This window comes from Biomphalaria glabrata, chromosome 8, assembly GCF_947242115.1.
Source record: "Biomphalaria glabrata chromosome 8, xgBioGlab47.1, whole genome shotgun sequence".
NCBI lineage: Eukaryota > Metazoa > Mollusca > Gastropoda > Planorbidae > Biomphalaria > Biomphalaria glabrata.
The window spans coordinates 9775843-9800520 of NC_074718.1; the positions used below are offsets into that span (position 1 = coordinate 9775843).

At 34.1% G+C, this 24678-nt stretch overlaps 1 protein-coding gene across 3 annotated transcripts in view; it reads right to left on the reverse strand.

Annotated features, from left to right (window-relative positions):
* Positions 1–24678, reverse strand: part of LOC106074320 (cyclic nucleotide-gated olfactory channel-like) — a 196046-nt gene that overhangs the window by 23739 nt on the left and 147629 nt on the right. For all 3 annotated transcript variants that reach the window (XM_056039139.1, XM_056039140.1, XM_056039141.1), the window contains one exon: positions 9710–9849. In XM_056039139.1, coding sequence (XP_055895114.1) covers positions 9710–9849 — 140 coding nt within the window. The remainder of the gene's footprint in view (positions 1–9709; positions 9850–24678) is intronic.

The window sequence follows — 24678 nt, forward strand, 5'->3', positions numbered from 1 at the left end:
TATCGAGCAGGACGACAGTACGGTTCAAACGTGAGGACAGTCCAAAAAATTTACAACACGGCCAGGCAGCAGTTTAAGCTGGTATACGTGTCCAGGTTTTCTCGAACAAGTTTTTTTTTCTGAACATCTTGGGGTTTTATTCCAGTCTTCGCACCCGTAAGGTTCAATGCGTCATGTCTGTAAATAAAGAGTGTCAGAACCGTCCCTTCAGTTCAACAACTGAAGGTAACAGTACACTATTATTCCTTAGGGAACAGTCTCCAAAAGAGCTTGCAGCTCAGCAGCGAATAGCTGGCTAGAAGAAGAAGAAAAAGTTCGCACCATGCCAGCCTCTTCTCTTGGTTCTAGGGGTGCACTGGATAGTAGATCTGGTTCCGTCCGAATATCCTGCCATTTCCACTCTCCGGCCGACTATTACTGCAGGATAGTTGGCTGGATAGTAAAAATTACACCTTGTACCTACATTTCTATTAATATGTATAAATTCGGCGTCTATCCATTAATCTCTATAATGGACTTTATAAACGTTTATATTTAAAACATAATAAAGTGGTTAAGAATAGATGAATATGCACCAACTTGGTTCACAGTATTGAATGATCCCTTGTATCGTGGCAAATTCGTTTGCTAAACTTGAGCTGAGCAGTAAGGACTTGTTGATGTCTAAAGAGCTGAGCAGTAAGGACTTGTTGATGTCTAAAGAGCTGAGCAGTAAGGACTTGTTGATGTCTAAAGGGCTGAGCAGTAAGGACTTGTTGATGTCTAAAGAGCTGAGCAGTAAGGACTTGTTGATGTCTAAAGGGCTGAGCAGTAAGGACTTGTTGATGTCTAAAGAGCTGAGCAGTAAGGACTTGTTGATGTCTAAAGAGCTGAGCAGTAAGGACTTGTTGATGTCTAAAGAGCTGACCAGTAAGGACTTGTTGATGTCTAAAGAGCTGACCAGTAAGGACTTGTTGATGTCTAAAGGGCTGACCAGTAAGGACTTGTTGATGTCTAAAGAGCTGACCAGTAAGGACTTGTTGATGTCTAAAGAGCTGACCAGTAAGGACTTGTTGATGTCTAAAGAGCTGACCAGTAAGGACTTGTTGATGTCTAAAGAGCTGACCAGTAAGGACTTGTTGATGTCTAAAGAGCTGACCAGTAAGGACTTGTTGATGTCTAAAGAGCTGACCAGTAAGGACTAGGTTTAGATGAAGTCCCTACTGACATATAGAACTACAAATAATGTTCTCCGCAAATGCGTGGGTTACTAAAATACACAAAGGGCGCGCCCCAATCCCTTGGAGTCCTTTCACTTAAACGTATAGGCATGAACGGTAAATACTTTGTCTATTAATACTAGAGGGGTACAGTCGGGGCGCCAGATAATGACGAACGTGATGGGATCCCTGTTGGTGGCACGACGGGCTCCTCCAAGAGGCGCTATAAGGAAACATTCGGCTGGGGGGAGGGTGCCAAGAAAGTAGCCCAGTACTTCAGAGAAACTTCACGGAATAGCCCAGAGATGAAAAATTAGCTGCTTTCTTAAATCAGAGGGGCCAGGCAAGGGGAGACAAGCAAACAAGATATCATGTCATCTTGTAAGAAATGCACGAGTTACGGCACTTGACTTGAGAAAAGAGAAATCGATTTTTTTTTTTTTTGCTTTTTTGTGTTTTTTTGTGTTTTTTTTCTTGTTCGGCCCGTGGGTTTATTTTGATGGCCAGGACCAGGCCATGTCCCATGAATGTCTAAATAACTTCTATTTTTTTCTTCTTTCTTTCTCGACTCTCATTCACTGCTACACTATGTTCTTTATATATGATTTCTTTTTTTCCTTAATGTTTCTCTTCCAGGCCGTCTCCTGATGTGTGTGTATGTGTTTGCGAGTCTGTGGGGGTGTTCATCTCCTTGCCCATTAACCTGTCTGTCACTGTGTCCTTATCAACACTCAGCCCAACGCCAGGCTTCAATAAACCTCTCTGTGTGGATATATGTGTGTGTGCGCGCGTGAGTATTCTCACGTGCTTCCTCTGGCTCATCGTTCAAACATTTCCAGAGCGTGGTCTATCAGCGACAAGAACCCCACACCGCAGCATGTCGCTTCTACGACTCCGTGAGTAGTGATAATCGATGCCCATGTTATCAAAGAAAATTCATTTCTCAGATAAGATACATACATACTGTTAGGTCATTTCTAAAAACTAGAAACAAAAAAAACGAAACAAAACAAAAACGTATATTAAGCGTACTTGTATCAATACGTTTGGATCAATCATGTCATTACATTTATCTAGACTAACAATAAAAAAAGCATTTAAAAAAATAAAAATAAAAAAAGAAGGGAACGACCTGATTTGGAACTTATGGCTCAAGCCTTCTCAAGCCAACACGGTGACCACTCTGCTAGTGGAGAGCTAATGAACATGGAAGTTATCTATTGTTTCTATAGTACCGTGCTATTTGTCATGTTTGTATTTAATAAGACTGAGACAACGACCAAGGGAACTAACTCAGCCTATACCACCACTTCAACAAATAACTATTTCATTTCCTTGTTAGAGATGCCAAACAAAATAATTTATTACCAATATATATATTAAGTAATTGTTTTTTTTAAATAACTTTTGTGTTGTCAGATTAAATAAATAATTGTGCAAAATATCAGGTTGATCCGAGATTGGATGTGGGAGAAATCACATGTAGGCTGCTAACTTTTTATCATACAGACAGAATGAGTTCACATAAGCTTTGTAAAAAAGACAAAATACTATTAGGTTTTATCTAAAACAAAAGACATAAAATAGTATAAAGTAGTATTTCCCAAAGAAGGGGGAATATGTAATATACTATTAGCTCATTTATCTAAGAATAGAACATACATAATATACTATTCGGTCATTTCTGTAACAAGGGAAGATATATAATATACAAGTAGGATATTTCTCTAAAAAGAGAAAATATATAAAATACCATTAGGTCAACTCTCTCAGAAGGGAAGATATATAATAAAGGTCTAATATTAGGTCTTTTTTCTTCGAGGAAATTATGTATAATATACTACTCGGTTATTTCTCTAAGAAGAGAAGGTATATAATATACTATTCGGTCATTTCTCTAAGTAGAGAAGGTATATAATATACTATTAGGTCATTTCTCGAAGAAGAGAAGTTATATAATATACCATTATGTCATTTCTCTTAGAAGAAATGATACATAATATACTTTTGGTCATTTCTCTAAGAAGAGAAGGTATATAATATACTATTAGGTCATTTCTCGAAGAAGAGAAGGTATATAATATACTATTAGGTCATTTCTCGAAGAAGAGAAGTTATATAATATACCATTATGTCATTTCTCTTAGAAGAAATGATACATAATATACTTTTGGTCATTTCTCTAAGAAGAGAAGGTATATAATATACTATTAGGTCATTTCTCTAAGAAGAGAAGGTATATAATATACTATTAGGTCATTTCTCGAAGAAGAGAAGTTATATAATATACCATTATGTCATTTCTCTTACAAGAAATGATACATAATATACTTTTGGTCATTTCTCTAAGAAGAGAAGGTATATAATATACTATTAGGTCATTTCTCGAAGAAGAGAAGTTATATAATATACCATTATGTCATTTCTCTTAGAAGAAATGATACATAATATACTTTTGGTCATTTCTCTAAGAAGAGAAGGTATATAATATACTATTAGGTCATTTCTCGAAGAAGAGAAGGTATATAATATACCATTATGTCATTTCTCTTAGAAGAGAAGGTATATAATATACTATTAGGTCATTTCTCGAAGAAGAGAAGGTATATAATATACTATTAGGTCATTTCTCGAAGAAGAGAAGGTATATAATATACTATTAGGTCATTTCTCGAAGAAGAGAAGGTATATAATATACTATTAGGTCATTTCTCGAAGAAGAGAAGGTATATAATATACTATTAGGTCATTTCTCGAAGAAGAGAAGGTATATAATATACCATTATGTCATTTCTCTTAGAAGAGAAGGTATATAATATACTATTAGGTCATTTCTCGAAGAAGAGAAGGTATATAATATACCATTATGTCATTTCTCTTAGAAGAGAAGGTATATAATATACTATTAGGTCATTTCTCGAAGAAGAGAAGGTATATAATATACTATTAGGTCATTTCTCGAAGAAGAGAAGGTATATAATATACTATTAGGTCATTTCTCGAAGAAGAGAAGTTATATAATATACTATTAGGTCATTTCTCGAAGAAGAGAAGGTATATAATATACTATTAGGTCATTTCTCGAAGAAGAGAAGTTATATAATATACTATTAGGTCATTTCTCGAAGAAGAGAAGTTATATAATATACTATTAGGTCATTTCTCTAAGAAGAGAAGTTATATAATATACTATTAGGTCATTTCTCGAAGAAGAGAAGGTATATAATATACTATTAGGTCATTTCTCTAAGAAGAGAAGTTATATAATATACTATTAGGTCATTTCTCGAAGAAGAGAAGGTATATAATATACTATTAGGTCATTTCTCTAAGAAGAGAAGTTATATAATATACTATTAGGTCATTTCTCTAAGAAGAGAAGGTATATAATATACTATTAGGTCATTTCTCGAAGAAGAGAAGGTATATAATATACTATTAGGTCATTTCTCGAAGAAGAGAAGGTATATAATATACTATTAGGTCATTTCTCGAAGAAGAGAAGGTATATAATATACTATTAGGTCATTTCTCGAAGAAGAGAAGTTATATAATATACTATTAGGTCATTTCTCGAAGAAGAGAAGGTATATAATATACTATTAGGTCATTTCTCGAAGAAGAGAAGGTATATAATATACTATTAGGTCATTTCTTGAAGAAGAGAAGGTATATAATATACTATTAGGTCATTAAATTTACAAGAACTCTATTTCTTTCTTATATATATTTAAGTATTTTTATTCATAAGTGGATCTTTATAAAGTTTTCAAAAAATCTTAGGGACTTCCACAAAACGTCTGCCCCGGGGCCTACACATATTTAAATCCGGCCCTGCACATTACACATAAACACATACACACAAACAATGTATAGGGATATACAAAACTTTTCGATCCTCAAAAATGCAAACCACATACACCACGAAAGTTGCACACACACACTCACACTCGCGCGCGTTGGATTAAGTACAGTTTCTGTCCCCCGGTGATGAATCGCGGCAGAAACAAGCAGCCGTGGAATCTGTGTCTTATTTCCCGGGGGAGACTCCAGTAGCCATCTCTAAGTTTGTAGACATCCGCGACACGAGGCTCTGGCAACAAAAGCGCTCTCCCCTGACATTGAGGAGGCTAGAGAAAGGGAAGAACTCCCAGATGTAGTCATGGAAGGTAGTCAGTTGTATAGATCTAGTATCCAGGACTTTTATTAAAGAAGAAGAATCAATGGAGAGGACTGGATACAACTTTTTATTTTTGCTCTCACAAACATTTTTTTTATGAGCATGCTATAGATGACATTGATGACAAAACTAAGGCCCGTGGGTTGCATTTGTGCCCTGGAAAGTTGTCTCCAAAGTGCATGACGAAACAGCAGAAGTTGACTTCCAATTAGAAAGGACAAATTTGGATTGACTCGTGGCATGGGTATCGGTCATTTATATGGCCCTGAAGTTGATAAGCTTATGCACCACTGCCTAGGAGTTACCAGAAACAATATTTGATTAAGATATGGGAGTTACCAGAAACAATATTAAATGAGGTTATCATCAATATAATGTACTATAGTCCTACAACTAAAGTTAGGAGTATTAGTACGACATAGAGTATCGTCCCTTTATCTCAGGACATGTCTGATGCAGTTCAGCGGGAGAGAGGAATCTACTTCAGACAAGACCGTACTTCACGGTGGGACATGTATTTTAGAATAACACATGAATACACTTCAAGGGGAGACGAATTTACGTCAGAGGAGGAGGACAGGCGTGTACTTTAGAAGAGGACAGGGTTGTACTTTAGAGGAAGACTAATGGAATACACATTTTCTGAATGAATTCTCTGTCATTAATGTTTCTTTAATCATTTTAGATTCTAATTATATGGGGTGACAATGTAAGTTTCTAAGACATTGTTATGGGCTAATCTAATCTGACTTCGACTTTGTATCATTTATTACTTAACATTAGCCACAGAAAATTACAAGTTGAATATAGTTGATAACAACATTCAGTTCTATAAAATGAGACTTTATTAACCACTGGGAAATCTGTCCAGTCTTCCTAAAACGTCGCTATATCTAACTACTATTCAACTACTATTCAAAACACAACCTACTTCTAACATAACGCCATGTTGGTCTCTCGTTCGCCTAAGTCCACTACGTCATTAGTCTGTCTTACTACGTCATTACTTTTACCGTCGCTAAAACTATACACAATATATTCGTCTAACAAAACTAACATACTCTCTAAACTAGTACATTACAACACAATGCTGAAGTCAAACATAACATGCGCGCCACGACTGTACAGCATTAACTAGGCCATTCTATATCTTTATTTAGCCACATCAACTAAACAGATAACTAGAATATTTAGCATAAATTTGTTGTAGTAATAAGATCAACGACTAAATGACAAACAATAATAATAATAAATATAATAATAATCACATAAAATTTACATACGCTTATGAAAGTGATAGGCCTAATCTAAAAATTAAAATCGTTTAAAAATATTTTTGTCTTTTCCTTTGCACCTGTATTCTTTTTTTTTCTCGAGTAAAAGTCATGAAATTAAAAAGGTATAAACCTTTAGTTTCTATATAGTCTATATGTTATCACATCTTTATCTACATATTATATTCACAAAGGTATACATAATCTACTAGCAGTTCTATAGTGAAACGTTCACTGTCTATACATATATTGCAGATGGGGTAGTCTCCTAATCATTTACATATTACATTTTCTATATCTATATTATAGTTGTAAAATATCACTGACTGACGTAAGTCTCTAGGGAGCTTTTAAACTCCTTATACCACTTGGGTGCTTGCTATGACGCAGTTTGGACAGATTCACAGCCTGAACATCGCTTGCTTTCTGTTAAGCCTTTGTATTTCTATTTTCCCCCCATACAAAGGCCGCATTCTTTATAAAATGCATAAATAGAAATAGTAAAAAAAAAAATGCATATATTCCTTCTTTTTCCAGGAATTAACTTTTTAATTTTTCTTTTCTGACATCATTTCCGCTTTCTATTAGACACGGGTTTAAATGACGAAATAAATCGTAGCCTAATAGCATCAAAAAAGATAGATCTAGTAGCTCTGTATAAAAAGAGGTATGTACAGTGATGTGGCTGTAACATCAAAATATAAGTGTCTAATTTTCTGTTTTGGCATCTTAAAACAAAATTTTTTAAATGTCCTACAAAGAAAAAATAAAAGTAACTAATCTACTAAAAGAACTTTACACAGGATTGAGTTTATCACAACCACATCATCAATGCTTTAGGAGACAAAAATTAATTACAAAAATCAACAATATCTTTTACCGCTACCATCTTCTTTCTGTTTACTAGACGATAGTTCTTTTACGGCAATGCTATAACTTAAAATTACAGGTTATAGGAAAGGTTTAGGCACATACGAAAAGATTAACTTGTACAGAATTTATAACAAATTGTGTAACTAATGTGAACGTCAATCTTTACACGAAGTGCTTTTGACCAGAGCATCCTACACTAAATGTGATTTTGATTAAAAGATATAGTGTCTCTATGTGTGATCATAGTAAACTTAAAGCGTGATATACATTTTTGATTAGATAGATTGATAGATAGATTAGATAGATAGATAGATAAGATAGATAGATAGATAGATAGATAGATAGATAGATAGATAGATAGATAAATAGATAGATAGATAGATAGATAGATTAGATAGATAGATAGATAAGATAGATAGATAGATAGATAGATAAATAGATAGATAGATAGATAGATAGAAAGATAGATAGATAGATAGATAGATAGATAGATAGATAGATAGATAGATAGATAGATAGATAGATGCATAATTAGATAGATAGAACTAATTACAGCGTCATCTACTGTGATTTAAAGTGATATTCTAACAAATCTTTACCATTGTAGAGTCGTTCTCAAGCGTGCGAGGTCAAATCTTTCTGACACTCGACTAACACCCACAGAAGAATAAAATTATTAGCAAAGATTTCCGAATATAAAATTAAAATATGTATCATTAAAAATTGAACAGAATGATAAAAAAAAAAAGTAAGTAAAAAAAGTTACAAAGGTCTAAGATCCTTATTGAATTTTACAGTTGTCATTAATCAAAGACAAATTTATGTTGTTTTATGTTTTAGCCCATAGTCCATTAGTTCACTTCGAACTGTTTACGTATTGACTAATTTAAGAATATATATATATATATATATATATATATATATATATATATATATATATAAATATATATATAAATATACACAACTACAGTCATTATAAAATATTACGAGACAACAATGGGAAGATGGCACCTAGAAAGAAAAAGGACGGGTCTTTAACTAGTACAGTCGCTAAGAGAAACCGAACAATTCAGAGTGGCCGTTCCACAGATTACTTCCGGTCCATCAACTATTCATAAAGCTTCAGAAATAAGTTGCAGAAGATGCAAGTGTATCTCTCGCAAGTCAAGCAGAAGCCACTAGATCTTCTAACTTTTACGAACTCACTGGCTGCTTTATAATAAGCATATCATTGAGTATATATTGCTGAGATAACACGTAACAGCATTAGGGAGCCTTCCTACGGAATTTGGAGGCGCATTGGCTGAGCGGTAAAGAGCTTGGCTTCTAAGCCGGGGTCCAAGGTTCGAATAATGGTGAAGACTGGGATTTTAATTTCGGAATTTTTGGACGCGTCTGAGTCCACCCAGCTCTAATGGGTACCTGACATTAGCTGGGGAAAAGTATCTGCAGTTGGTCATTGTACTGGCTACATGACTCCCTCGTTCACCGTGGGCCACAGAAACAGATGACTTTTACATCATCTGCCCTATAGATAGCAAGTTCTGAAAGGGGAACTTTACTTTTTTTATTTTACCTCCGAAACATGAAGAGTTCATGATCGTCCAATGCACCATTATCTCTCTAACATTTAATGAAAAGTATATTCAATGATTTCAAAGTAAAGAACAGACTTGCAAGGCCTTCTTAGAGTTCATTAGGAAACAGGCTTGTACTAATCTTAGACCACAAAGGAGGAGCTTATCGAGTTATACTTTGCGACTTTATATGGCACACACTCAATTGCAAAGAGCTTTCCGGGGGAAAATAACGCCTCAGGGACTTTCTGGTGCAGCAGGCAAGTCATGGCTTCTTTAACCTTATCAACACAATTTTAGGAATAGGATTTTTGGTTTTCCTAAATGAATTGTCTGACTAGATTATTAAAAAAAAAAAAAAAAAAAGATTTTTTTAAAAAGTAAAAAAACTATTTAAAGCAATGAGGTTCCTCTGTATACTATAAAGGTTCCTTTGCATACTATAAAGAATCCTCTGCATACTATAAAGGTTCCTCTGTATACAATAAAGGTTCCTCTGTATGCTATAAAGGTTCCTCTGTATATTATAATTGTTCCTCTGTATACTATAAAGTATTAAAACTTTTTCGTGCATGTGTGTTTGCATAAAAATGTAATTTCTATTACCTAAGGTCCGAGATCTTCCTTTGTCGCCTCTCGCCGCTGTGTAAAGGAATGTCTTTGCCGCCCATGGCGAACCTTTCCAGGAAAGAGTCGGGCCGCCTCTGAGGCCGCTGTCTGCCTCCCGAGGCCCATGTTTTGATGATCTGAAATAATCATAAACAAAAAAAAAATAAGAATTTGATATTACAAGGTCTAATATTGCCATCAAGCTACAAGCAGAAATGGGCGAATGACTTAGAACAGTGGTTCCCAAACTTTTTCCTTAACGGTACACCTCACACATTCTTAGTGTTTTACGGAACACTTTGCATTCTTTTTTAGGGAGATTAATTTACTTGGTGGCGTACCAGTTAGTTATTCATGCAGTTCGTGGAACACCTATTAAGGCCTCGAGGAACACCAGGGCTACGCCGAACACAATTTGGGAAACACTGGATTAGAACATGGGCATACTTGAAGAGAAGTGTACGCAGCTCGTCAGGAGAATGTGTTACGTGAGAATAAAGGTCAAGGCCAAGTTTGCTTCAATTGTACAAACGATAAGATTACATTTCGAGAAACAATAGTAAATAGCCACAATAGAACTAAAAATAAGCATTACAATATTATCGTCATTTCCTGTATATTGGAGAATCTAATTTTAGCGATGATATAAATACAAGGGAAACTAATCAATCAGATTGGTCAATTCAAGCTCAGTTTGTGAATTTATTATTGAAACTAAGTTTGTTTATGGCTTGAGTTATGTACTTTATGATTTTTACTTCAGGATTTTTAAAGTTCATATAAAATGAATTCTTTTATACTTTATCTAGACAAAGATTCCACAGAATTTTCGGCTCGAATTCCGATGTTAGAATAATAATGTGTACATAATGAAAAAAAAGGGTACTGTACCTTTCTAACCGAATATATCAACACGGTAAAATGTTATTCACTCAATCAATAATGGTACAATATTTGTTACTTCCCCCACTGTGCACTCTCGGATCGAGTTGAAACTTCGTACACATCATGTAAAAAAAATTAACCAATTAATGAGATAAAAAATATAAATTAATTTCTAACCGCATATTAAATACTCAATCAATATCCAACAAAGCTGCACAGAGTGCACAGTAGGAGAAATAACAAAAATTGTACCATACAGACAGGTAGAGTGATTTATTAATTTTTTATAAAATACGTAGACGTACTCACTACAAATTCCATTATAACAATTAGTAACATGATTTGTATAAACATTGTGGTAACATTAAAGATTTCACCATATAATAAAATGTATTAAAACTATGTTTCAAGTGGTTTGGCATAACTACTGCAGCCTTCTTTACACGAGGTGACCAATTGAAACCAGATCAGTAGCACGGAGAGTAGAGTTTTAGAAACAAATAAATCAAGACTTCGACCTCTACTGGTTACAACAATACGATGGAAATAAAACTTAAACACAAGGACAAAGATGAAGTCGAGAATGTTTACATTATAGAAACAACACGACGGACAACACGACGGACAACACGACGGACAACACGTTACAAGTTTCTTGAACAGACTAACTTTTGCGTCTACAAGGGTCAAGTTTCTTGAACAGACTAACTTTTGCGTCTACAAGGGTCAAGTTTCTTGAACAGACTAACTTTTGCGTCTACAAGGGTCAAGTTTCTTGAACAGAATAACTTTTGGGTCTACAGGGGTCAAGTTTCTTGAACAGACTAACTTTTGCGTCTACAACGGTCACGTTTCTTGAACAGAATAACTTTTGGGTCTACAAGGGTCAAGTTTCTTGAACAGACTAACTTTTGCGTCTACAACGGTCAAGTTTCTTGAACAGACTAACCTATGCGTGTACACGGGTCAAGTTTCTTGAACAGAATAACTTTTGGGTCTACAAGGGTCAAGTTTCTTGAACAGACTAACTTTTAGGTCTATAAGGGTAAGTTTGACTTGCTGACTGGAGATGCAACCCAACGACCAGCAACATAAACGACATTAAACAAATATCAGGTCACTAGGACGGTATTTTCCAATGATTCTTCATCCCCCACCCCTCTACTCCCTTAACCATACAATGATAGTACCAAGTTATACTCGGCACAGAGAAGTCAGTAGATGCATGTCAGCAGGTTGACAATGTAAGATATACGTAAGGTGCTTCTTCATTAGAAGCATAAATTAGTGATGCCCAAGATACGGCCCGCGGGCCTAATGCGGCCCGCGAAGTGGCCCTTTGCTGCCCGCCGACACGTCGGCACAAAGTGTAGAACCCCCCCCCCCCTTTTTTTTTTTCCAAAAGAAAAAAGGTTTTAAAATGTATCTTACCTCTATGTTAGGGCCATCATTAACTCTGTGACGGATTGGTACCTTGACCTTTAAAATTTTTTTACATTTATGAAGTGAGTGAGCCAGGAAAGTACTAGAATCTACCAGGAAAATTGAACGGATCCTTACATTTTTTTTTATTGTGGAACTGATAATAAGTCATGTTTAGCCAATATATTTTATTTGTAAAGAAAATCAATAAAAAAAAAGTACCATAATACAGATTTTACTATTTTAATGTCGCTCACATATTAATTAAGTAGAGAAATGAAGCCCTCTTCCGACACTTTAAAAAAAGACAACTTTCAGATATCACACTAATGTAATGTAAGTACTATATCCAAAGGGTTTCTAAAAACAAATGTTTCAGGTCAATTTCATTTCTTTTATGTACCTTTTCGCTCATGTGGCCCGCGACACGATAGTCGGAAATTAAAATGGCCCTCACGTCGAAATAGGTTGGGTATCGCTGGCATAAATCATCCAACATTTATATTATAAACCTTTTACAGGTATACACACGTGTGTATTTCAGTAGTATTTTTTTTTTTGGGGGGGGGGGGGGTTGAGTGATAATGCTCTCATTATTTTGACGGGTTTCAAGATTTCAGCTAGTATGACTAGAAGTAGATCTATATGTATCTCACCACACATTGGAAGCTGGGAAAAGTTAACCAAATAGAAAACCCAATATTGCTTTATTTGATTACGTAACGTTGTTTTGTAACAGTGACAAGAGAATTTCACTTTTTTTTCATTTTCAACTTTATTACAATAGTTCCTCACATATTCATCTGTACATGACCCGAGGGCAAAAAGATTCAGTGATTAGTGGCTTTAACACTGTCTAGAACTTGAGACTTTTTTAAACTAGTAAGAAAGAGAAAAAAATATATATGAAGACTTTGAAATAGTATAGATTTTTTACAATTCTGTCTAGTTTTTTTTATTCACGTTTTTTTATTTAATGTTTCGAAGTGTTTATCTGGCAGCAAGACTGCGGTGCTGGGCTACTAATTGGAACAGAGGAGTGAAAACTTACAAGAAAACTTGGAGTAGTGATGAGAAAAAAACTTGAAGAATGTTAAGGCAGTCAGCTGTTCCTTGAAGAATATTTAGGCAGTCAGCTGTTTTTTGAAGAATATTTAGGCAGTCAGCTGTATCTTGAAGAATATTTAGGCAGTCAGCTGTTTTTTGAAGAATATTTAGGCAGTCAGCTGTTTCTTGAAGAATATTTAGGCAGTCAGCTGTTCCTTGAAGAATATTTAGGCAGTCAGCTGTTTTTTGAAGAATATTTAGGCAGTCAGCTGTTTTTTGAAGAATATTTAGGCAGTCAGCTGTTTCTTGAAGAATATTTAGGCAGTCAGCTGTATCTTGAAGAATATTTAGACAGTCAGCTGTTTTTTGAAGAATATTTAGGCAGTCAGCTGTTTCTTGAAGAATATTTAGGCAGTCAGCTGTATCTTGAAGAATATTTAGACAGTCAGCTGTTCCTTGAAGAATATTTAGGCAGTCAGCTGTATCTTGAAGAATATTTAGGCAGTCAGCTGTTCCTTGAAGAATATTTAGGCAGTCAGCTGTATCTTGAAGAATATTTAGGCAGTCAGCTGTATCTTGAAGAATATTTAGGCAGTCAGCTGTTTCTTGAAAGAGATTGAGAACACCAGTGGGTCTCAATTTGTATTGGACACACACGTTGTCTTCTATTGTAATTGGACACACAACTGTGTCACCGATTGTATAAGGACACACAAGTGTTTCATTTTGTACTTGGACAAAACTATGTCTCCTTATTATAAAGCTTCTATCAACTCTTTTCTTCTTCTTCTAGCCAGCTGTCAGCTCTTTTGCAGACTATCAACTCACTCTGTCTGGTATTTAGGTCGAACACGTTATTTCTTCGACACCCCCATCTCGGAACTAACTGAAAGTTCGAACAATTATTTCTTTTACCTTACAACGCAAGAATCAATTTTTTAAAAATTAACCAATTAGTTAATTAACTATTGGAAATTATTATTTTGTTTGGTATCTCGAACAAGGGAACTCAAGAAAACATTAGGGAACTAGAACAGGCACAAAATAGAGCAGTGAGATTAATAACAAACGAATTCACATTTGACTAGAGTAACACCTTTAGTAAAATCACTAAATTTAGAAAGCCTTCAGGACAGAAGTCTCAAAAGTAAAGTAGCAATCATACATAAAACACTGAACCATAATCTTCAAATTCAAAAACAAAATTTAATAAAATACTCTGAAAGACACAAAGATAAAGGCACATTTCTCGTTCCATATACTAGGACAAATTTGTACAAATACTCCTTCTTCCTTAGTGCTATTAGAGCATGGAATGGGTTGCCTGAGCTAGCCAGGAATACCAGTGACTTGGCAGAATTTAGGTCATTGGTTAATATGCATGACTAAATGCATGACGCGTAGGACGTAATCATCATCTTTTTTGAAGTAACGTCTGTATTATATAAGATAAAGATATATATATATATATATATATATATATATATATATATATATATATATATATATATATATATATATAGATAGATAGATAGATAGATAGATAGATAGATAGATAGATAGATAGATAGATAGATAGATAGATAGATAGATAGATAGATAGATAGATAGATAGATAGATAGATAGATAGATAGATAGATAGATAGAAAAATAGATAGAAATATAGATAGAAAAAATAGATAGATGCTAAATGGATAGATAGATAATAGATTCTAACACTAAATGTGACCTTGATTCGGAGCTATACTGTCGCTATGTCTCAACAAAGTGAAATTAAAGCGTGACATAAATATTATTGATAAGATAGATAGATAGATAGATAGATAGATAGATAGATAGATAGATAGATAGATAGATAGATAGATAGATAGATAGATAGATAGATAGGTGGATAGATAGATAGATAGGCCTATATTGAAATATTCAAAATTTATTTTAAGGCTATCATAAAATTAAAAAAGCGAGTCTCTAATATCTAAGGTAGAAAGAAATCCAAAGATCATGTGTGGTGCCCCCAACGGTCCAAATTACTATGGGACAGAAAAACACAACTGGAAACAAAATAATTGTTCACGTTAATGTAATTCCTTTAGAAATGTTTGTTTCATCTAATTCAATTGTATTTGATTTCTTGCCCATGGAGTGACAACAATTGCTGTGGGAACAGCCTAGCGAAGGGCATTCTGGTTCGGTTAGCTCTGCCTTTCAGCGTGTATGTGTGTGTGTCATTGTGTGTGTGTGTGTGTGTTTGAGTGAGATAAAGTGAGTGTGGTGGAAAAAAAAATGATTGTTGTAATATGTTTTTTTATTAGATATTGGTATCTATGTCAAAACAGTAAAACACCACTAGAAATAGCTAGATTAGTAGAGAGTAATAAAAATGTAGGCAGTGTTGATAAGCCATGTTGTTCTCATTCAAGTTTTAAAATACTTTTACATTTGCACTTTTAGCACTTCTAATTGTCCAAGATCTTCCGTTTGTAGCTAAATTTCTTTTTTTTTTCTTTCAGCTGGTTGCATTGAAGTTACTATAGCGTCTTAATGACTTAATAAATGAAATAAAGAGTGGGTGGGGGGGGTTAGGTCTCCCTTTAAAGATAGGCTTGGTCGTGTCTTTTACACTAATATACACAAATCTGAGCCTTGTAGTTTTTTTTTTTTAAATAATTTAGTTACTGGCTTACTGGGCTATGAAATCTCGCGATTTGTGTTCTGTGTAGCGAAAGGTCACTCGTTTAGGTGTGTGATCTTTAGTCCATCTAACTAATTGAGATTTATATCCAAGTAAGCAAACTCGGTACGGTACTCGTGTAGATGTGTGGCCTGTAGTCCAGCCACGTGATTGAGATTTTCTCCAGATAAGCAAACTCATTGTCCAGCTACCTAGGCAGAAGTGTGGCTTGAAATTCAGCCCCCCTATAAAGATTTACTACCAAGTAATCAAACTCAGTTCCCTCCTAAGGTGTTAATATCTTAACATGTTAACTAACCCACGCAAAGGTCAATATAAAATGAAGAAAATGTGTCAGCCATTGCTGCTCTGTATGTAACGCGCATTTATAATGTAAAGTTTCATTTCTATTTATATTAACACGACTTGTCTTTATAATAAAATATGTTTGGTGCATAGTCATATAGGCCCTAGTTTTAAGCACATTATTAAGTTTTAAATATAAACATTTAAACATTCTATAACAGACATTAATCGAACGTGATCCATTTTATGCATATTAAATAGGTAAAAGGTGTACTTTTTACTATTCGGCCAACTATCCGGCGTTGATATTCGACAGGATCCGAATATTGCCGAATAGTGAAAAAAAAAACGAATATTCGGCAGAAGCCGGAGCCGGAGCTATTATGTATCTGTGTTGTACTCAACAATTTGGTTTAAAGAGTATGGTCTTCATTAAAAAAAATATCAAAATGACGTAATCTACTAGCATTGTATCTTTACATTTTTTCCCTCTACGTCTATGTGAATAGGTGTGTGTGTGTGTGTGAGTGTTCGTGCTTGCGTCACAACAGACTGCAAAGACCCTCTAATTATCTTCTTTCAGACGGTCTCTGGGGCATTGTTCTTCCACACCTTCAGGTCACTGCAGTAGAATTAAAGATATGCGGTGGGTGGGTGGGGGGTGGGTCGAGGGCAGGAAGGTGTGGCACCAAATAGAAGCCCAGTGTCCGTGTAATGGTTTTATTCTTGTAATGTTACGGCCAAACGCTTGTATTATGAAGGGTATGGGGGCGGACCCAGGCAAAGCCTTTCAGACTCTTCCTGCACCCGGTAGGAAACATTCGTTAGAGGAGACAAAGACGTCAATAGGGTGCCGTGTTCATTGGACTAGCGGGGAGGGAATAGAGCTCCCCCTCCAGCCCCACTGCCGCTATCCACTCACCGTTCCTCAAGAGGCGTTTGTGGCGTACACTCGCACAGTACAGGGAAGCAAAATCAGGGGGTGGTGGTGTCCCAGGATGCTCTTCCTTTGGCTTCTAGCCCCCAATCCCCAAGAAACAAAGGTGTGATACAATTATCCTATATTTGGATTCCTTTAAGACAGAACAGTCCTGTGGAAGTCAGCTAGTCCAGCCTTTTACGATTTATACAATTTAGTGGTGAGCAAGTGACGGAATGTGAGTGTGTGTGTGAGTGTGTCTGTGTGTGTGTCTTTTCATCTGAGAAACAGAACAGAAATCAAAGAGGCTAATAGTCTCTAAACTTTTTTTTCTTTTAACAGTTTCGAATGTTTCGGTTTAGCCATAATGTAACCATAAAACTCAATACATTTTAACACATCGCTGCAAGAGATTTTCTATGTTCAAGCATGCAGAAAGGGAGAGTGGTTGTAATTCTAAATGTCTCCTGCATTGACATCAAATCAACCCTCTGTTAGAATACAGATGATAAATTACTGCTTAGTAAATTGCATCTTCACGCAATTTTTAGCGGCCTCCGTAAGGGGAATAGCCGCTATTATTTTTGTGTGGTCCGTCCGTCTGTCTCGTTTAGATTTCATAAACTAGAAAAGATATTGAAAATCCGATACTATGATATTTTAGATCTTTCAAAGTTCTGATGCAACGGCTACTTTTTTTTGTCTTTTCTGAAAGCAAAAAAATTAATTTTTAAAATCAACTATGTAAGTAGATTTTTTCTTGAAATTACAACAATTATGCTACTATTTACTATCGCCAGTATAGAATAAATGGTGTCAAATAGGGGGAACGTCATGCGAATATATTTGTAACAGATTTATGTCAAAGAATGTGAAAAAATTTTTTTTTTATATATTTTACAAATTGTTTATTAATAAATTAAATATTTTGTTTCATACTTGCTACTTACATTTGAAACAAAATGTTTACTTTTTATTGAAGAGAGAAAAAACTATTTAGTATACTTTTAAGTGGAATATAATTTAGGACAAGCATAAATAACTACTGTCTTACATTTCTACATGCTAAGCGCAACAATAACATCATTGCAATCGTAGCTGTAAAAAATATTGAGGTTTTATTCGACATTTACAAAACAATCAGATCAATCAGCTAGTCCTTCAATAACATCAGTTAGGTCAGGTTCTTCATAACTATCAGTTCACTGTATACTTATGAATATCAAAATTACAATAATAACATTAATACATCTCCATATCCTGTGGTATCAAGTAATTAGTCGAACTATCAATACAACAGTATCAGCAACACTTTCCACATGATCACGTCTCATCTTTTTGTATCGACAGAGATAAAGTTGAAGTTGTTGATAGTTTGTAGTTCATAGTTTCTGATATTCTTTCTGAAAATATTGAAACCTGTCCCTTTTACCTGCTTGAGCGGACCACTTCGGAAGCCGATTCACATACACTGTCTTTGTAACCTTGTTTCTTTCTTTCTTTTTTGTTTTGGATGTGCTGAAGTATTTGTTTATTATTTTGGTAAGACCTTGTTATGCGAGGTCAAAGTGCTATGAGCAGCGATTCCCATAATCTATTAAACGTGCCCCTATCTGACCATCTCTGAATTTTGCGAAGGCCACTGTGTACCTGTGAGTCTGCTTACAAATGTATCAGTTCTACAGATAAAAATGTTCCGACATGAAGAAGTCCATGTGTTGTTTTGTTAAGATAATGGTTTCCAGCTGTGCAAAATTAATTTTTAACCTCATATATTATTTCTTTTTTTTTCATTATCTTTTTTTTTTAGCGATAAAAAAGCCTTGATTCACTCATAACTAATTCTCATAGTTAGGGAGGACAAAAAAAACGCGTTACGACTCCAGAGTGATACAAAATAAATGTGTCCAACAAAAAAAGCAACATAGAGCTTATGAACTAATTAAATATTAAATGAACAGGTTGGAGAAAAGTCAGTGATTGTATAAAAAAAAATTTTTGTTTTAGAGGTTCACCATCATTGGCTTCCTTCAGTCGTAGGACGACTATGGTTCATCTCAAACACTTGTTCATGTGGAAGTGAGAACAATGTTGGAGGTAATCACGTGGAAAGCTAGAAAAGTGAAACTAAAACTCTCAAGCCGGAAGTATATGTTTGTTTGGGGGCGTGGGGTGGTCGATATAAGCGGGTCATTCTAGTTCCACCTAACACACGTACTTACGTACCATAATCATGGGCCAAAATAATAGAAACAGAAGGGGACCACAAGGTCTGAAAGGGAAACTTTACTTTCATAGAAAGGGAAACTGTTCACCTAAGACAATGACGCGACTAGAGTAAAAGCAAGGCGAGGTTTTTAGGAAGAATAACGAAATTTAAACAGACGACTTCTGACAGCTTCAGAGAGAGGCAGATATTTAACTTGACGACTTTTGACGCTTCCCCTTGTTATTATTAAACTTCATAAACGACGTTCTCTATCAGCGTCGAGTAACTTAAATTGTTGGCCTTTTGCCTGAGCGTGACACGCCCTCTATATGAGAGTTACTTCCGTTTGAGTTATCTGCAAAAGGTACAGCGCGGAAGAGCTTAACAACTTTATGCATAGTTTTATAAAAATTCATTCTAAACAATTGTCTTTTTATACTCCTAAGTCAGGATCTGGATCTATATGACCAAACTACCACGTTCTACACTCTGTGTATACATGGGCGTAATTCGTAACCAGGGATTTTTTTTGGGTGGGAATGGGGGTAGGGGAATTGAGGTGGAGTAAGAAATGCTAATTTAAAAAAAAATCTACCATTCATTAGTTATTAAGAGGCGAAGTAATCGCTAGTATGAAAAGACATCAGGTTCATAAAGGCAGGAATGTGTGTAAAAAGAACAAAACAAAACACTTCTCTACTTGGTAAATGAATATATTAAGCCCCATTACTTAATATTACATTTCGGCAGTGTTATGGAGTGTGTGTGTGTTTCTATGGTGACGGTGGGAAGAGGTTAACGATTGGTTGTGAATGATGCAACATAGGCAGGGCCGGTCTTAGGCCACTACAACCTATGCGGTCGCATTAGGCCCCGCGCTTTCATAGGCCCCGCGCTTATTCAGGGTGTAATTATTAAATTGCAAAATATATACGAAAAACTCCTGGAAATCACCTGAATTTATTAAAATCTCCTGAAAACTTAAAATCTCCAGAAAAATAGACAAAATTGTCATTTGTGGGTGTCATTAATTGCGGAAAATGCCAATCCCACGCGTGATAAAAGGAGAAAAGGCATTGTCAGCTTTCATGTGAATTTATACCTTAATCGGAAGTTCTAATACTTTATTTATAGTTTTATAAATATGCCATTGGTTACAAGGTTCGTAAAGTACAGATCGCAATTTTTAACTTAGTAAAGTCGAATTTTTTTTTCTTATACAAAATCTTATTTTCACTTATTATCCTTATTCCCACACAGACTAGGCCCCGCGCAATCAGTTTCGCATAGGGCCTCGCTATTGCTAAGACCGGCATAGGTGGCGTTGTTTTTACTTGCTCTTAGGGCAGACGATTCCAGAACGTGAGACTGAAAGGTTGTGTTAATGTAGTGAGTTAGATTTTGTAAAGAAATATAATTTCTTAAGTCTAGTACATTTATTTCATCTTATATCAGCTTGATTTTTGTCTATATCTTCTATACTATAAAGTAGAATGTGAGGTGTATGTATGTTACTTATAGAAATCAAAACCGCTTGACCAATCTTGATAAAACTTGGCAGGTATGTTTCCTAGGTACCAACTTAGACCTTAGTGTAGTATTGTAGGCCTAAAACAAACTTAAGACCCTAAAAAAAATAAAGTTGTCCGACTCTATTACAGCTATAGTATTTTATGGATCTAGGCCATGTCTACAATGTTGACATAGAAAAGATCGAAAGGATTTAGACCTAGATCTAATTTTTAGAAATACACTTTGCGCAGAGAGTTTTGTAATTTGACACATGAAAATACAAAAGAAGATCCATTGGTTTTATTATATAATAAAATTAACCTTCAATTTTGTGTTTCAAAAGCATTTTTTGAATTAATTAGTTCGTTAAATCTGTGACTGCAGATTTCCTGACAAACATTCTTTCATTAGACAATACCCATAGACATAAATAAATATAGACTGGAAGTAGGATGTTATTTTTATTTGGGGGAAGTCAAATATGTTTTACGTACTATATCTATGTGAAAAAAAAAATGGCGGCAATTCAGCTATAAATTCTAGGACTAACATTTCAGCCAATATATAATTATGATCTTTAGTTTTGAAAAGTACAAAACTGCCATATTCCCAATATTTTGCATTTGTTTCATAATCATAGACATAGGCAAATATATATAGGTTTGTGATGTGGATCTATGTTTGTTGACATGGCTTCTTTATTAATGTATAGCGGTCGTCTTATCGATTCAAATTGTTAGAATTAGTTTTTAGTCAAAAAAGTCAAAGAAAATAAGCAGAACGTGCTCTAATGATCGTAGTACGATAGGCCAAGGATAAATTCTAAAGGTTGAAAAAAAATTGAATATTATACACATTAACTTTCAGTTTCAGTAAGTCAGAATAATTCAGTATCACTGTGACTGTGACTGTCACTAATTTAATATTGATAGATCTAAAATTCTAAATCTAAAAAATATGACTAATATTTGTAATAACTAGGTCTAATACTTTTCATACTTTTTACTACTAACTATTAAACTAGTCAGTCTATCATCTATGAATGCAGACTATAGACTAGATCTAGTATAAGTCTAGATTATAGATCTAGTGACAATCTAGTCCTAGACTAGGCTATTTATATACTAACTATAGACTAGACTATATATACAGATTACAATTATAGTTTATAGTATAGTAGTAGCCTATAGTACTAGTAGTAAGTAGTATTTTTTTACTATAGTATTTATATAGACTAGATCTAAATCTAGTATTTAAAACTATTTATAATTATTTTAATTATGTAAATTTAATAGATTTGGTAGGCACGATTAGATATATAATAATACAGAAGGGGTTCTATCAATTATATAGGTTATGGCTGAAAAAAAAAAAACTATAAATACTTTTAATTTTACACTGCTCATAACTGCTGTATAACTCATACAAACTTATCTTTTCCCAAATGTTTCCCATTATAATTTTTACTTTATCGTCCAGTCTATATATATATATATGTCTATGACAATACCGTAATGAATGGCGTACTAAAAATTAATTCGTTTAATTGTTTAATTTATAATCCCATCCCTAGATCTAAAACTATAATTCAACTCTAAGATGATAAAACTTCTCTTCGCACAGATAGTTTTATACTTTAACACATGAACATACTAATTATAGTCTATTCATTTCATATTTTGATCAAATAAACATTCAAATTTGGTTTTCTAAAGCATTATTTTTAAGACATTCGTTTACAAAAGCTGCGAAGCCGAGTTGAGATAGGCCTAGATCTGTATTCATTCATGAATCGCGTACTAAAAATTATTTCGTTTAATTGTTCACTTTATAATCCCATTCATTTAACAAAGCTATCGCTCTTTTAATAGATATGAATGTATCGACTTCGGGTAAACCCATTTTCGCAAAACTAATTTTATTTTCGTAGCGAAAGAGAAAAAAAACTTGAAAGGATCATTAGCTAAAGTTAACATACATCTAAATCCAATTCGCTAGATTAGTAAACACAACCTTAGACCCACAGGCCGCGGGTAATGTCAGGCTAGTTATAACTAAAGTTCCATTTAGCATTGTTCACAAGGAAGTCATTCAAGTTATTTGAAGTTTCATTAGTTAAGATATATCACGACAATAAGGTTTTAGTTGTCTAGCAATATGTTAGCGCTACAAGTCAATGACGGTAACAACAAGCTAGACTACTAGTGTTTATTTCATTAATATCTTCACTTGTTATTTCACTAATACACAAAGTTTACTTTTTATGTTAATGATTACATTTCTAACTTGTTATTTCACTAATACACAAAGTTTACTTTCTATGTTAATGATTACATTTCTAACTTGTTATTTCACTAATACACAAAGCTTACTTTCTATGTTCACTAATACATTTCTAACTTGTCATTTCACCAATACACAAAGTTTACTTTCTATGTTAATGATTACATTTCTAACTTGTTATTTCACTAATACACAAAGTTTACTTTCTATGTTAATGATTACATTTCTAACTTGTTATTTCACTAATACACAAAGTTTACTTTCTATGTTAATGATTACATTTCTAACTTGTTATTTCACTAATACACAAAGTTTACTTTCTATGTTAATGATTACATTTCTAACTTGTTATTTCACTAATACACAAAGCTCACTTTCTATGTTAATGATTACATTTCTAACTTGTTATTTCACTAATACACAAAGCTCACTTTTTATGTTAATGATTACATTTCTAACTTGTTATTTCACTAATACACAAAGTTTACTTTCTATGTTAATGATTACATTTCTAACTTGTTATTTCACTAATACACAAAGTTTACTTTCTATGTTAATGATTACATTTCTAACTTGTTATTTCACTAATACACAAAGTTTACTTTCTATGTTAATGATTACATTTCTAACTTGTTATTTCACTAATACACAAAGTTTACTTTCTATGTTAATGATTACATTTCTAACTTGTTATTTCACTAATACACAAAGTTTACTTTCTATGTTAATGATTACATTTCTAACTTGTTATTTCACTAATACACAAAGTTTACTTTCTATGTTAATGATTACATTTCTAACTTGTTATTTCACTAATACACAAAGTTTACTTTCTATGTTAATGATTACATTTCTAACTTGTTATTTCACTAATACACAAAGCTTACTTTCTATGTTCACTAATACATTTCTAACTTGTCATTTCACCAATACACAAAGTTTACTTTCTATGTTAATGATTACATTTCTAACTTGTTATTTCACTAATACACAAAGTTTACTTTCTATGTTAATGATTACATTTCTAACTTGTTATTTCACTAATACACAAAGTTTACTTTCTATGTTAATGATTACATTTCTAACTTGTTATTTCACTAATACACAAAGTTTACTTTCTATGTTAATGATTACATTTCTAACTTGTTATTTCACTAATACACAAAGCTCACTTTCTATGTTAATGATTACATTTCTAACTTGTTATTTCACTAATACACAAAGCTCACTTTTTATGTTAATGATTACATTTCTAACTTATTTCACTAACGGAAGAGCGAAAAGTTTTATTCTTTCCACTACAAACCTAATTTTTTATTTTACTTTTAAGTTTGTCAAGACACTTGGCCTCACGTCCCAAATAATAAAAAACCACAAAAGCACTGAAAAAAAAAGTATTGAACCAAATATCTTAGTGCCCGTAAGTCAGGAGTTCACCGGCAAGAGTAATGTCTTTCTGATGGCTTCACGTTTTTACGTTCGTGGGGCATCCTTGAACCTCGTCCAGCTTGTTGATCCTGAACATCCCAGAAGGACGACCAGCCGACAGTGCGCCTGGCCACATTTTCCGAGGGAAACAGATGCACCCCGGAAGTGATACATGACAAAAAAAAAATACGGACGGCTCGGTGGATGGACGTCATGGCTTGACCTCGACTTCCGTCAAATAGCTTAGCGTTACATTCTGACTTAAGCGTTTTTATACGTTTTA